The following is a 16743-nucleotide window of genomic DNA, read 5'->3' on the forward strand; positions in this document are numbered from 1 at the left end:
TACTTTGGCAAAGTGTAGGTGAAGGGTGTGGTGGGAAAATGTCACCTTGCGGAAACTTGGCCAAAACAATCTGGTTATACAGGGAGCATTTTGGTCGTTTGATCTCTATCCAACATTTTAATGATGTAGCTAGTTGAGGTGAATTTAATTCTTATATGCATTAATTTGAAAGTATTGCATCCTTTACATTATGTGCTCTTTTGCAAATACAATCCTGCAATGAATAAGAGCTTATGTATATATATATATATATATATATAGAACCGGACTGTGTTGTAGGCGGACACCTGCCTCGACCGGTTGGCGCCAGAGGAGAGAAACGGGGGAGAGGTGGGTGGAAAGAGGGAATATTATTTCTGTCATTGTGTTGCAGACTGTTTATCGTCATATATCTATACTGCCATTGTCTATCTGTATCTTTAAGTGAAAGGACCAGACATTCCACTCAGACACAACAGTTGCTGCTGGCTGAGGGGAACCCGGTGTTAATCTGCTGTTGCAACAGTGTCTGCGCCGGCCCCTCCCTTCACCTCCTACCGGCATGTGAACTCCTCTGTTACCCTACCTCGGCGGGGCGCGGTCCCGGGATGGGTGGAGCTCACAGCCGCTCTACTCTGGGAACATTGTCGACCTGCATACTTTGCTCAACCGCCGCCTTCATCGCGCGGAACAGAGCCGCGCTCCCGCCCCGGGCCTGAACTTATTTCACGTGCTATTTGGGAGACGGGCTTTAATCGATCCTTCCACGGGGAAAAGGGGCACCGACCTGGGAAGATGATGGCTCCGGAGCCGCTGCGATCGGCGATGACCATCGGCTGCGTGGAGGACACGTCGCTCGCGCTGCCCTCTGACAGCAAGCTGCGCTCGGGACAGCAGCGCGTGCTGGATCAAGTGCACACCATCAAGAGGGGCAAATCCAAAAGCTGGAAGAACGGCCAACTGTCTCCATCACCTACAAGTATGGAAAAAACAAACCTTAACACCGTTGAGACACTATACGCACAATATAGATTTCGTTGTGACCGCCTTATTTTTTCTGATTCTGATTCTGATTCTGATTCTGATTTGTCATTTATCCTAATATACTTACTGTTACACTTGTGAACCAGCTATCCGATTCCACATGCGTCACTGGAGGTCTCCAGAAATGGCAGTGGCCGACTAACCAGGTCGAAACAGAGCAGTGCAAACATGATTTCTGTTGACTAAAACTGGGAATTAAAAAATTTGCCATTTCTAGTCCACATAGTCTAGTGTGAGACAGTGATGCCCCGGGGAAAAACAGAGTGACAGGCGAGGAGCCAAAATACACTGTAGTCCGAATAATACAGGCCACAGCACCGGTGTGAAATGTGATCCGTGGTTGGCTGTTGAGCAACAAAGTGAGATTTGTTATCTGTGATCTCTGAGAAGCAACACACACACACACACACACACACACACACACACACACACACACACACCTCCCCTGTATTTACAGTACAGCAGAAAACGTATCCAGACCGAGTCGTCAGAGAGGTATCGCTCCGTCAGTGAGGAATACGGCCCATGGCCCTTACAAAAGCCCTTGCATGCATTACTGCAGGAGACATTAAGAGGATCCACCGACACATTTTTGTCTGGTGAAATGTGTGCAGCTCCTCCTCTTGAGTTGAGAGACAGTGCATATACTCCCAGCAGTTAATAATCTGCAATGTCTGCGATTGTCTTGTCAATGTCAAGGCCTAAGTGATTGTGAAAATGTGTGGCATGCATGATGAGTACACCGCTGGCGTGTTTAAAGATGTTTTTGTTCCGCCCCCACCCCCAAATTGACTGCAATCTATGCCACGGACAGAAAAATGTAGCACACATCAGAGGCATACAGCCAAACCAGCTATTGGGAAATAGTATTGAATTGAATTCTTTACAATTAAAATTTAAATTAGTTTCATTTTTAAGCATCTATTTGTCATTCTGTCAAACTGATCGCTCCGAAGACAAAGCCAAGTCTGAGAGTATAAGCTCAAGACCTCAATACTTAAATACCAAAGACGTCTACAATGTAAGCGTGGCACGCACCCCTGAGGTTATCCTGCTATACTCTTAAGAGACTCGTGCTGTAATGTTTAATTCATTACTTTGTCCAAAAAAGTTGTTTTAACAGCAAAGATGATAATGTTAGTTAGACACTAACCACTGGGGATTTTCACTTTAACGCCCAGGTCCTTTTCTGTCCTATTAGGTTTATTTGGGCAGGTCAACCAAATTACCCTCAACTACAAAATTTAGGAATGGCAGACATGCGTGACAGTTTTAAAGCCTGTGATATGCATGACTGACTGGCAGACATGCATATTGAAAGCTCAACCTGTCATAAATGTTTTGACATTGAATTGAATAATGACTTTACAGGCAAATTATTTCATCCAAATTATTGACCTATGCCATCATCGGTATTTAATCTGACAAAATCCTTTGATCAATGACGTTACAAATTAATAAATCAGTCCACCAGTCAATGGATCAAAATAAACACTCAACCACATTATCAGATTACGATACAACTTTTGACTCATCAAATTTATGAAATTAAAAGTACAGAAAATGATTAATCAAATTGTAATTTTTTTTGAAAAAAAAACACCTTTAAGTGATCCTTTTAAATACCACTGAAATGTATCTGTGGATTTGGCTATAGTCTTAAAGATTTCCAGATATTTTAGATTGAAGTATTGAACATTTAATTAATATTCATTTAACTATGTATCCATACATGTGTGCAGTCTTGTTACAAACCCCTTTTTAATTGTCCAATTGAATATCAATTAGTGAATTACTTGTTTTAAGAGATGATACAGTTCTCTTTGTATAACATAAACTACGGAAACAGACTATTTGTCCAATGACAAACCTGAGTCAGTCTGATTTCTCTGCTTGTGATAAAGAGCCACTTTGAATTTTAAATGGGTTGCTATTTATTTAATTTTTTTAATGTAAGGAAGTTACAAACATTTTAAAGGGGAGAATTCAGCTGTGCTGGTGCAAGTCTTTGGGAAGCAGAAATAACCAAAAACACGTGGATGATATAACACACATAGTGATATACTGCTCAAAACAATGAATAGCAAAAGTAATGAACATACATTGTCAATTTGACAAATTATCAATGTGAGGAAAACCTGATGCCCACATTAGGAAACCAAGTTCTAAACACTCATGCTCACTGGAGATTTGTGATACTAACCCTAGTAATGTTTTGATTATAAAAATCAAATGTTCCTCTCTGAGTTCTTATCTTGCATTCTTCATCTCTCTGTGTCTCTCTGTTGTTTGTTTCAGCGTTTCTCACACGTCTCCTCTTTCAACAGGCCAGACTCCGACATTTTCTGAGTTTGGATCGTTCAAGTTTTCTCCATCCAAAACAAATGACAACTTCAGCCGCAGCAAATCCATGGTAGCAGGCTACAGCAAAACGGTAATTGTCTCTCTCATGTAACGACACCGCGTGTTATTGTCGAGATAATCAGAGCACAAATCCGTCTCCCTTTCACAGACTCCACATTAATAGACCAAGTCAGTGGTTCACAGATACTTCACATTACTGGGCAAGCCATTTGTTTCAGTTGATGTATTACATATGAAATGAAACATGTTGCATTCAGTAATCCATCTCCATAAACATGTCATAAATATGTTATACCTGCATTCATTTTTGTCCATACTAAAGTTGTGTGTTGTGCTTTAATGCATATCAAGCATCTTAAAGCAAACTAACAAGTGTATAACCAAATGAAGATAATATAACTTACGGAGCGTTCAGACCAAACGCAAAGCAGATTTTCATGTCACATTACTTGTGCGTGTTTGACCACAGGATCATTCGCGTGTTCTTGTGTTATTAACGCGTGTAAAGAAAAAAATGTTGTCCTCCATTTCTGATACAACGGCAAGACGTTGGATGCAGACATCAGTGACGTCGGGAGAATCTCAACGCTGATTGGCTTTTGCGACATTGCAAGTTCAAATGTTTCAACTTCAGCAGGTGAAGCAAATGACTGAAATGTGCGTCTTTTCGCGTCTTGGCATTGACTTTGTATGTGATCTCACCACGCGACAAATTCGTTTCGTGTTCGGTCAGAATGCACCTTTGTTATAGTTTTTTTGTTGTTCACTTCACATGAAGACTTGAAATTTAACAAAATTAAACACAACTAGATGAACACATCATATTTTGTTTGGGGAATTTATGTAAAGACCCAAGTGTTAAAAATGACACGTTCTGGTTATGAGCGGGACTATTTCTTGGTTGGGCGCAGTGACTTCAGGCAACCAGTGCAGTCACCAGGAAGACAAGTATTGTCTGGCACATATGTTTGTTACTTCTGGACAAAGCCAGGCGGGTTGTTTCCCCTTGTTTCCAGTCTTCTTACTCAGCTAACCTAAGCTAGGGTAACTGCAGATATGGTCCTATAAAGATACACTTCCTGAAGTTAAAATCTCACACATACCAAAATCTCTTCTATATTTAATTCTGAAACTCATTTGTGAGGAGTTTATTTTTCCAGGGAGTTTAAAAATAGGTTTTAATAAGTCAGTGTGAACGCCAGTTGTTCGGTTTTACTCAATAGCGAGTGATTTATGACTTCAGTCAACAAAGGACTTAAATCGAAGAATCCATAGTGATGCTAAGCAAGAGCAGATGTTTTCCATAAACTGGTGGTGTTGCCACATGGTTCTGCTGGTTAGATCATCGGCCTTTTATTCGGTGGTTAGATTGAGTGTCTTGCCACAGCTCAAACTCTGAACCAGTGAGTTTTTAGTGTGCATTCACCTTTTATCAAACCATTCAGATAGAGTGTTGTTCGTCTGCATGGATGCTGGTGGGATTTTTCTCTTTGCGTGCACGCATACGCTGCAGTGTAAATGTAATTAACAGTTAGCAGAACATACTTTGGCAGCGTTGTTTTTGAGTAAGATTTTTCATTCCTTCATTCCATCTTGTCACTAAGAGTCGAGGTGAGTTCAAGTCATTCATACTGGCCCAAACTCAATTTCCACAGAAGATTAATGTTGACTTCACCGGTGGCGTTCTGTGTGTGCATGTGTAAATATGCACTGTAGCTGGTTTAGCCCGACCCAACCTTGTGACGATGAGTTGAGGCATGTCTAGGGAGTGTGGTGATGAATTTTTGGGAAATGAAGGTTCATAATCACCACATCACTGCATACGTCTCGCTACCTCCTCTTTTATAATGTGGGTGTCAATTCTGTCGCCTCATCTAAATGTCACGGGAAAAATTTATTTGGAATTAATTAAATTCACTTGAGTCGCTCGGTAAACGACACATTGCTGAGCCGGTAACTCCGTGCTCCAGTTCTTGGCTAGAGCAGTGACGTCTCTCCCCATGTTCACTTTTCAATATTGATTTACAGTGGCCACTTTATTAGGTACACCTGTAGAAACACCATATATTGTAGTCCATTACGAGACCATCCTTAAATATGATCTCAATAATAAACTTATAATTTAATTTTAGACATTTCTGACAATGTGACAGAAATCTGAACATTTCAAACTTTGTGGAGATTTATGGCAGAGATGTTATGTTAGACTAACAATTCATTTCACGACAAATTTAGTAAATATCCAATTAATTATTATTAATTAATTACAATGGATAGAAGTGTCTGTTTTTTGAAAGTCCAACCACTTACATGAAAAATGTATGTACTCAATACAATACAAATTCAAATTTACCATGATGGTAAGATCTGCAAGCCATCCAGTCATACTTTGTTGTGTTGCAATTTTGGGTTGCTGACATTGCTTGATCCTTAATCATAAATTGCTTTGTGTTTCTCAATATAGACAAAAATAAGTTCCATATTTGATGGGTCGATGATGTTTTTACCAGAGGCTTGTTATGTCTGTGTCATTTGGTTACCTCCCTCCTATTGCTCCACCATAATTTCAGTAATCATCAATCTTACTCCATCTTTCCCATCTAAATCCTAACAATAACAATATATCAGTATTTAAGTATATTTTAAATATATTCTCATTTCAATCATACACTGCTTTCAGTCATTCACTGAAGTCTTGACATTTTCCTGAACATTTCCGGAGGGGCTGCATGAACCCAAATCGCTGCACAAAATAGATATTGTCTGACTCGGACAATCTCCTGCTGCAAATATTCCCGGACATTTTCTGCAGTTCATGTCCGGAAACAGCTTTGGAAACGTCCTGCTGTTTGTCTGTGTTGCTCTGCAGGATTAGCGTCCCCCGACACTGGCGCATGAAAGGCCGGGGTGGCTCAGTCCTTTTGTACATGAATGAAGGGAGCATGCTGCTCTTTGAGAGTAAACATGCAGCCAGTGCCAGCTCTAGTCAAGCATGCTGTTGACTGATCTCTCCTCCATCACCCTGTGGCTGTTAGAGCGTGCAGATGGTATCTAAGTAGCCAGGCGGATCAACTCTCTGCACAACTAAACTTCTAGCTATTAAGCACAGACAGTTAACCCATTATCATAACTTGCTGGTATTTGTGTGTAGGATTGTTATGTAGTGTGTGTGTGTGTGCGTGTGTGTGTGTGTGTGGGTGTGTGCGCGTGCGTGCGTGCGTGTGTCATAATTTTAGGGACAAATTTCAGACTAAAAACCATTTAATTGGGGACGGCTTGTCCAATAGGTTAAAGTTAGGTTATGGTTTGTCGGCTGCAGTGATTAACTGTGACAAAATTGTAGGTTTTCATAATTTCTTGGGTGAGGAAAAAGGGAACATTTTTCCTTTCCTTATCTCAGTGGTGCACACTTCCCTCCTTACTAGCATTCAGTGTGTTCAAAGACCAGTTGGGAGGGTTTTTCTCTTAACGAAATGTCTGATTTTACGCAACCAAACTAATAGGAGACAAATTGTTGAAATGACTTACTGTTCAAGCATCACCACGACATGTTCTGACAGTTTTCTTCAGGCATGTTTTTTTCCTGGTTACTTTGTGGCAAAGCTTGAATAGTTTGTTTTGTACACACACACAAAGCCAAAAAATCAAAGGTCAAAGTAATTGATATAACATCAATACGTAATTACAGGAGATTATGTTTGATTAGTGACATCAGAATTGTGAACGTTACTGGACGCTGTGTCGACATGAACACACAAAGCTCCTCTGTGAGAAGCTGCTCAACTGTGCAAGCACTGTTATAATGCACACGGCTTGAGTTAGTATCCAATGACTGTGTGATTCTACTGCCCTCAACAAGTGAGAAGAAAGGGGGGAAAAAGAGGGAGAAAGAGGTATGCAGGCTTTTCTTCAGGTCGGATTCCTCTGTCTCGGTTAACAGGCAATGCCTTTGAAAACCGTTCTTGCAGAAAGTAGGTTACCTAGTTTTTTTCTAATGTGGAGTGTTTCCCGAGAGAAGCCTTAGGGTTATACAGTGTTTGAGCAAATAAGCTACTTCTAAGCCACAGTTTTCCACAACCAGTTGGTGTGGATTTCTGACGATGTGTGTAGTGAATTTTTTCTATCTAACCTGGGTAAAGTTCTGTGTAAATCCTATCTCCCTCTGGAGAACCTTGAATGAAATGTTTTTATGTGAGCAAATGTCCTGAGCTGCACATTCTTTCTTTTTTAGATAAATGCTCAGAAGAGTCGCACTCTGTCCTCTAAAACCGTCGGAGGAAGATATAACAGCACCTCGAGCGCATGGGAACACAGAATGAAAGCCCCCAACTGGCCCCAGAGTTTCGGTGGCCTGAAGACCAGTCGCAGTGACCCTACATTGGTTTCTCAGTTTTCTCCTCCCACCGCATCTGTCATGGTGATCAATTCATACTCACTTATCCTGCAGTGTCATTGAACTACCTAAAAATGTACCACCAACACAGTGAACTGCTCTTTCTTTAGAGGGCCAAAGGGCAGGAAGCCCATGGCCAGCAAACCTTCCGGACTCAAATGAATAGACACAGCACCCACTCCATGACCAACGGCACTCAGATGACCAGCAGCCAGACACGCATTGTCCAGCCACCCTCGGCCCACACTGAGGGCAAGATGGGGACAATCAAAACATCGAAGAAAGACCTACAGCAATCGGCGTGAGTTCACCCGGCTCCCTATCTTTCAAATGTTTACCTAATATCCTTTAAATGATTCCTACATTAAAAACCCTTTGGCTTTATTGACCTTGTGACATCACATAATTAAACATGTCATTTGTGTTTGTCCAGGGGGAGCAGTGGGGTCAACCTGTCAGACCTGACCCTGAAGGAGGCTGTAGGGTACCTGTCTCACCCTGAGGAGAATTTCCAGCAGTGTGGAGCCAACTTCATCCAACACACCACCTTCAAAGAGGAGAGCGCCAAACAGGAGGTCAAAGCACTTGCACACAAATATACAATAAACACCTCTTGTACAAACACCCCCTCCAAACAAGCGCAGCGTGAAGATTGTTTTCTAGCCTGCTGTAGAGATACAAGCAGTGGAATGCTCTGTGAAGACCTTTGTGTAACCTGCCTTGAGGGAATGGGAGGTGAAAGCTATCACCATCGCACTTGGCTACAAGTTGTGTTCGTGACTTACGGTGTTGTTGATGTATTGCCACGCCTCACCCGTTTCCCCCTTTGCATTTCTGTGTTGCAGGTTTTCCAACTAGGGGGTATCCCCGCTCTGGTGACCATATTGCGGAGCACCAACCCTGGGGTGAACAAGGCCGCAGCTGGCGCCCTGAGGAACCTGGTGTTCAAGAACCTGGACAACAAGCTGGAGGTTCAACACTGTGGCGGTATAGCCAAGGCACTGCAGCTGCTAAAGGAGACGGATTCTACTGAGACTCGGAAACAAATCACAGGTAGGCAAGCCTAAACCCGCAGGAAGAAATCTCACGTGCACTGACCAAGATCATGTGCCTAACAACATGCCTGTTTTGGAAGAAGACGAAGGCTTGATGATGCATGAAAGCTTGCCGGTGGCAGCAAGCCCACTATCTCCTGAGTTGGCTGGCTAAAAGCTAGTGAGCATGCTGTGCTGTGTGAAGCCCACAGACTGTATAAAGTGTAGCCGTGGTGTTTCTGGTTAAACAGCACTGTGCTGGGCAGCTGCAGAATGTGCACGTCCATGTCCTGATGTCAGGTTTACGCGATTGCAGATCGGAGCCATCTTGCATTATAAACGTGCACTAACATGAATGTGCGCCCGGGCCAATTACCAAAACAAAGAACAGAGAAGCTTTGACTATAACACATACAGAGGGAGTGTGACCTCATATTCTCTTCAGGAACTGATTACTCTACAAACAACTACCAAGCCTGCTTTGTATTTCTTCAAAGCCAACTTTTCCCAGAAGAGAGTCTTCATGATTCCATTATGTATATGGTTCCTGCATTTACTCAATGGAGAATGAAGAAATAAGTCAAGTAATAATAACAATGACACAGGCTAAATACAGACAGTATCATATTTTATAAATATATCATCATAGAGTCTCACAAAATCAATAAAGAATAAAGCCCTTCGACCAACTTAATTCTTCCCGTAATATGTAGGCCTGCTATGGAACCTGTCGTCCTCCGACGAGCTGAAGGAAGAACTTACAGCGACCGCACTGCCCGCCTTGACTGAGAACGTGGTTGTGCCATTCACCTGCTGGTCCGACAACAGCACTAACAACAACATACACCCTGATGTCTTCTACAACTCCACGGGTTGCCTGCGGTGAGAACACTTGATTGAAAATCCGTCTGTACCCTTTGTACGGAGGATTGTCAACACCCGAGTTGAAAAACTTCCTATTCCTACACTGGAAAAATGTGCTTTGGAAACTTGAGTTCACCACATGACTGATCACTATAATCAAGTTTGATCACAGGGTGTAATTGTGCGAGATACTGCAAAATCTGCAAGATATTATGTTCCAGACATGTCAGAGCTTCCAGGCAGAATTTAATGAATGGCTGAATGATGTGTGCAGGAACCTGAGCTGCGGCAAGCACAGGGAGAGGCATGCGATGAGAAAATGCGACGGCCTCATCAACTCCCTCATAGGTTACGTCCAGTCCTGTGTGGCCGAGGAAAACCCTGATGACGAGGTACAACCCATCAACCACTACTATCTGTAGATACATCTTAAAATATGAGGGCTTTGCATCTCAGGCCTTAGCTCAATCATTACTTCGGTATCATCGTTGAAGCTCCTTCAATAGCCACGCTGACAAAATTAATCTATAAATGAATGAAGAGAAAAATGAATGAGCAATTATTTTTATAATTGAGTTAGTAAGTTTTTAATGCCAGATGTGTGTTGGTCCACAATTTGATAGATATGGTTTTTTTATAGCCCTGTAAATGGACAATCTTAGGAATTTCCACCATTGATTGGACAAAATAGGCAATTTTTTGACCTTGGACCTCTTGAACAAATTGTGACCGGCATTTCTCATTGTATTCAGATTTTCAATTCAATCAGTTATTGTGGAAATAATCATCGGTTTCAGTGAGAGGAGTATTGATTTCTGTTAGTAAAGTGCCTATAGACGAACTTGAAGTTAAAACATCACTAATTTAACAGTTGAACCACTGGCCTGGATTCATGACAGAGAATCCATTAACGGAGCACCGTGTCCTGGTGCGGGTCTCGTAGTGCAGTACACATTATGATGCTAATGTTTAAAACCCCGGCAAAGGTGCAGCAAAAGGCTAATGGATATTTCAGAAATGTGACTTAGTGATCATGTCGAGGAAATAGAAAATATTTCATGAACATTATCCTCTTTCAGGATGTCAAAAAAGAAAGAATAGGACACTAAAACTCTTGAATAAAGAATATATACTTTACAAATACATTATACATCAGCTGATTTGATTGAAACTCATGAACACACCAACAGAGATTGGATGTAGGATCTGATTGTTTTTGTCCACTTTTACTCTCAAAAGACGTAGCTGTGTTGTGATGTGTGAGCACACAGCGGTTTCGGGTTTTCTGGCCTGTGCTAGTTTACTCGCACTTCCTGTAAAACATGTCACATGTCTCTCACAGAATGCGTGATGCTTAATATCCTCAAACACAAGCACATGTACACGCACGCCTACATCGATTTATATATATATATATTTAGTGTTTGCTTATATGTGTACCTACTCATTTGTGGAAAGTTAAGTGTGTACTTCATTACATGCCTGTACTGGCAATTGCTTACACAGAGCTTGTATTTTTTTTGTTGGATCCATAAGTAGGACAAATAACAAATAAACAAGTCTCCTTTTATCAAATAGTATTTGTTCATGAAAAATGGAGGGGGCGCATGGCTTGTCACTCTATTTATTTTTTCAAATTAGAAACTTGGACAAACGAAGCATCTCTTTATTTGCTAATATTTAACTTCAAAAAGATTTGTAAATATGCATCAATCTGGCAGGGGAGTCAGAAACTAGATCTGCAGTGACGATGTGACCAATAGTAATAATGGGGAAAAAGAGAGAATAAAAAAGAGAGAATGAGAAATTCAGTGTACTGTGAAAATGGTGATGATAAGATCAGCAGTAAACTCTGCTATCCTCTCCTCCAGTCTGTGGAGAACTGCGCGTGCATCCTCCATAACTTGACCTATCACCTGGAGATGGAGGAACCTGAGGCCTTCTCCGCGTACTGTCCTCAAGTGGGGGTCCAGGATGGGAGTAAGAAAAGTTCCCCAATTGGATGCTTCAGCCCCAAGAGCAGCAAGGCTCAAAAGCAGGTGGGCATTAACCAGAACACCTCCATCCGTAATTGTTGGCCAATTCACTACTGGCCTTTAATCCAAGCCCCACTTCCATTCACATATCTTCCTCTCTCCTCAGTTTTTGTTTGATGAGGATTGGACAATGCCAGAGGACGGTGCCCCGTCAGGTGTGAAGTGGCTGTGCAATCCCAAAACTATGAACACCTACCTGTCTCTGCTGAGCTCGTCCCAGAAAGATGGCACCCAGGAGGCCTGCTGTGGTGCCCTGCAGAACCTCACATCCAGCGGGGGACTGGTGAGTGTGATGAAGACAATTATTAGCCTTGGCTACCCTCTGTGTGTTTTGTGAATAGACATTCAGGATAATCCCGGATTGCATTGGGAGAGGAGACGAGCCACAGTGGTAAAGACCTTAATGAGTGGTAGCAGTAATGACTCAACAGCACAAGTCACGAGAACAACTGACTGATGTTGTGAGAACGGGCGGTGGTTTGTCTCCCTTGATTATGAGGTAATTAGAGAAAGAAAGAAAGAAGAACTTTGAAAAGGGGAAAACAGGAAACTGTTGAATTATTACACAGTCAAAGGGGCTTGATTTCACAATTTAAACACAGGTTACATATCTACTGCTACAGTGAAGTAGATACAACTGATGTTTTTTCCTCCTTCTGGCCATCTATGTTCTGCTGTTTCTTGTTTCAGGGGTCCATGGCCATGAGCAGGATTCTGGTTCAGAAGCTAAGCGCTCCGCTTTACATTTCCCATCTGTTAAAGTCACCTAACAGCGCCCTGCAGAAGAGCAGCATGTCCCTGCTGAATAACATGAGTCGGACCTGCGGTGTGCAGCCCACCATTGGTAAGAAGAAGCACAAGACGTTGATAATGTCTTTTGTAGGTACGTAAGTCTTGTTTTAGTCTATAAAAAAAAACAAATTTCTTGTTTCGCGTGTGTCTTCTCTGTAGCAAAGCAGATTCTGCCTCAGCTGACAAGCCTCCTCTCGTCTGGCCCCCGGGAAATGGGAAAATCTGATGACACTATAGCAGCAGCATGCACAACAGCACAGAATCTGATGATGGCGGACACTGAGGTCAGCAAGAAGGTCATCAATGATGAACTGGTGACATCGCTAGCTGACCTGAGTGAGAATGGGTGAGTTTTTATTCATTCATCTCTGTGTGGGAGATTTAGCCTTCTTTGCTGAAACAAACTGAGATGCACTTCGTTTCCTCACGTAAAGCATATGAATAATTTGTCTTGCCTCACTTGGCTTTTAAAAAAATCTTCCTAAGTTTTGAAATCTTATGCCATAAGAAACCAAAAACACCACCCTCATGTTCAACAAGGTTCAACTGTAACCTACTGATCACAGTACACAAAAGCTCAGGGCTACGTAGACACACACACACACACACACACACACACAGCACTTTTGGCGGTAACTGGCCAACTGGCACCAACTGAAGCTCTCCTCTGGTTTTTAAGGTGAGGCTAATCCCCTCATCCAGATGTGATCCACTAAACACAAACGTGAGAAATGAAGAGGTTGGAGCCTGGAGAGAGAGGAGTGGAGGAGACACACACAATATATTTTTTAAATATCAACAGCCATAAAAGAAAAATCTTCCTGTTGCGGTGGATAATTGTAAATTGTATCTGAGAGGAACGATGCTGTTTAATCTTTTAAAAATCTTGTCACTGCTGTGAACACTACAGTTACACTACAAACTGTATTTATATCACTACAGGAATCTCAAAGACACATCTCTCCAAAGTTTGGTTGAATAAAACCAACCAAAACTGTCTCCATGTCAAGATACAGCTTAGATTAAGTGAGAAAATGTGTTTCTGTTTCATAATTCGGCGTCACGGCCGAGTGAGCAACTTGAAAATATATTCACTTTTTCTTGTTTTTTTCTACCTGCTCTTGTTTTGCTTTTGGCTTAGCTCGCGGTGCTGACTTGTGCTCTTTCATAATGACCTCTGCCCTCTGTTTCCCTGCCCCAGGGCTTTCCCCAAAGGCAGCAAAGCCGCCGCGTTGCTGCTCTACGACTTATGGAACGAGAAGAATTTACAAGGTTTTGTGAAAAAGGTAAATTAGACAGAGGTGGTGTGCAAAGTGTCTGTCTGGCTGCGATAAAAAACCAAGAACCGATTGCATTTGTGTTTGAGCTCAGTCGTAGCACTTAGCTCGGAGCTGCCTCGCACAAGCAGCGGTGGGGCCCCGCTGAAATGGGTGGGTGTTTATTATCACTCCTCTGGCGCACAGTCACTTTCCCTTCCCTCGTGCCACACCCAGGAGTTCGGTGAATACAGAAAGAGTCACACTGGAATCCTGGCAGACTGGTTTTCAGTTCTCACTGTCTATTACGGGAGGAGTCACACATGGGAATTAGACATGAGATGAAGGAAAGGTCAGGACAGTGAGAGTCAGAGGAGGAGAGACAGAATACATGAGGCATTTTTTAATTTGTGTCTTTGAGTATATGAGTGTGTTTGTCATAAGCAATGGTTACACATGTTAAGAATAAGTGGCAGAGAAGTAGAGCTGGCAAGAGTGTTTTCTGTCATAATAAGTGCAAGGGTGGGTTGTACGAGTGTGCTTGTATCTGTGCGACACCCTTCACTCACTTCTTTTTCACTTTTTCTTCCTCAGCTGGGGTTGTCCAAGTCACTTTTTGTCAACAACAACACCACAGCAGTGTACAGGTCTGTGCAAATTATTGACTGAGTGGGATGGACGAGCGGCACCACACAGCCTGAGAGGTATTAGTATGTGGATGTTTTGTCTGTGCATGTAGTCAGGGTTTAAACGCTCAGTGAAGATTGTATCAAACAGGGTTAAAACCCTTTTCTCTGTGCCTCTCTTCTCTTCCTTTGTGCTCATGTGCATACCTGCACACAGAAACCGGCATGTTTAGACACAGCTGTGGCCACACCCTTCTAACAAGGAGTGAAATTATTCATACAATATCCTTGCTGAAAGATCTTACTCTTGATCTTGTGTTTTTGGTAGGTTACTTGTGCGTGTGCTAACACCCAAGTTTTCACAGCCTGCGAGACACAATACGCCAGATGATGTGGACAGACGACGTTATAAGACATGAAGACAACATTTTTAAAGATCAATCCCTTGAGCCTTGTGGACTGAGCAACTGAAAATGAAAATCATGTGGAAAAAATATGTAAAGACCAAAAAGTAGTGTGTATTTGTGATACTGTTGCAATCATTGTCCAGCCAAAGAGTGCGCTCCATAGGTGTAAAGTAAGATAACAACATTATAATTTTTTTGTTTTAGTTGTATTTGTGTTTGAGTTCAGTCTTTGTTTAGTTGCTTTTTTTTTTAAAGTTTATAGGCGCAATATGGTTTTAATATGTTGAATATACATGCAGTATGTCAAAGACTGAGAAATTGCTCAGTTCAGAAAAGAAATAGCACTTGGATTTGTTCATACAAAAGCAGTGCTAGATTTTACTTTTTTGTTACTTCATCTCTTTGCAGCTTTCACCAACATGGTCTAAATGGTTAAATAATTAGTTTGCTATCTTGGAAAACACATTTGCTTTCTTGCTGGGAGTGGATTGAGAAGATTGATACCACAAAGCACAAAGACAGGGGGAAACATCTAGCCTGATTGTCCAAAGTTAACAAAATGCAGATACCAGCAACTGCGCACATTACTAACAAACGTTATGTCTTGTTTTTTATCCATATAAAAAAAATCTGAACCTGTTTTTGTGCGACTTCAATGAACAATACGTTGCCGCTAGTCAGAGAAAGGCTAGCAGTTCCCCTGCTTTTTCCAGTCTTTCTGCCATGCTACGCTCCGGCTATTTGGCAACGAGTTTCTAATCTGAATCCCAGCGGAACCGCAAATCAAACTCTTGCTTTACGGTTGAGTACTTGTAAGTGCCTTGTTCTATTACGTTGCTTTGTCATTGACTTGCCGATTGAAATGTATGAATACTATTATGTATTGTGTTTTTTTTTCACTATCGTTTGCTTTTCTCGCTAAAGAACCTGTGACAGGTTGAGTGGAATATAGTACCACTAACACCTATTCATAGATGTTGCTCACACACGTTGATTCACTGTAGAGAAATTTGTATAGAAATTTGGAGCAATTTACACAACCCTATGAGTTAAATTATTAATGTTCTTTGATCTTGTTCAACCGAACGCCAAGGAGAAAATGAAGAGGATGTGCCCTTAACTGCAGTAGACTGTTTTAATGCTTGAGACACATGGTCATGCCGAGGTCCATTTGCCTCAGGAAAGATTCACGTCAGTATTGCTTAGGATGTACCTTTGGAGAAATGTGTGTGACATATATTTTGGAACAATCCCCTGTCACTCTGTTTGTACGTAGAATAAATAAAATATAGGCAGACAACATTGTGACTGGTGGCCTTTTCTGCAGCGACCAGCTCAAGTAATCCAGTGTGATAACACTAGTACTGTGTGCGTAATTGAAATTTACGCAGCAATAGCCATGTTAGAAGAAATTGGAATGTGTTCATTTCTTGAACTCAATTTTCTTTCTTGAATTTCCTTCTTGAATTTTAACCCTAACCCTTGAAATTAATTAATTCAAGATGCTTCAATCCCAGCATGGTTTTATGTGCGTACATATCCGACGACAAGAAAACAGCTCCATTTTCTACATTTTGTGTGAGGGTCAACAGGTTAAGTTTTTTATTTGTCAATTCGGCTGTTCCACCATCTTCCGATTTAATCGCTGGGGATGGATACCTGGAGAATGTTATTCTCGTCCTTCCTTGTATTGGATACGCAAGGCTTGTAGGGAACCAATATAAGCACAGATGGTATTGTTTTTCTATCGTCATTAAACTGCAACCAGTTTCAACATCATCATGACAAGTTTAAGCCAAAAAGTTTTTTATTAGGCTTTAAATCCCAGAATTCCAATATGTTTTTTTTACCCCCACAAAACTATTCACAATATACTTCAAATGACTTTGCTGTTTCCTGCATGGTTTAGATTTGGATAGCTTTTGTACTGTGTACTGTTTTATCCTAT

General features: G+C 41.6%; 1 protein-coding gene across 1 annotated transcript; it reads left to right on the forward strand.

Moving 5' to 3' along the window:
* The first annotated feature begins 524 nt into the window (after positions 1 to 524).
* Positions 525 to 16097, forward strand: LOC118316690 (plakophilin-1). Its single transcript, XM_035644772.2, has 15 exons — positions 525 to 958; positions 3351 to 3457; positions 7619 to 7804; positions 7891 to 8081; positions 8214 to 8355; positions 8626 to 8833; positions 9528 to 9696; positions 9953 to 10070; positions 11550 to 11717; positions 11821 to 11997; positions 12405 to 12558; positions 12666 to 12852; positions 13708 to 13792; positions 14357 to 14466; positions 14717 to 16097. The coding sequence occupies exons 1-14, from the start codon at positions 775 to 777 to the stop codon at positions 14429 to 14431; spliced, it is 2151 nt and encodes a 716-aa protein (XP_035500665.1). The 5' UTR covers positions 525 to 774; the 3' UTR covers positions 14432 to 14466; positions 14717 to 16097.
* Positions 16098 to 16743: the final 646 nt, after the last annotated feature.

Source organism: Scophthalmus maximus, chromosome 3, assembly GCF_022379125.1.
Source record: "Scophthalmus maximus strain ysfricsl-2021 chromosome 3, ASM2237912v1, whole genome shotgun sequence".
Lineage (NCBI taxonomy): Eukaryota > Metazoa > Chordata > Actinopteri > Pleuronectiformes > Scophthalmidae > Scophthalmus > Scophthalmus maximus.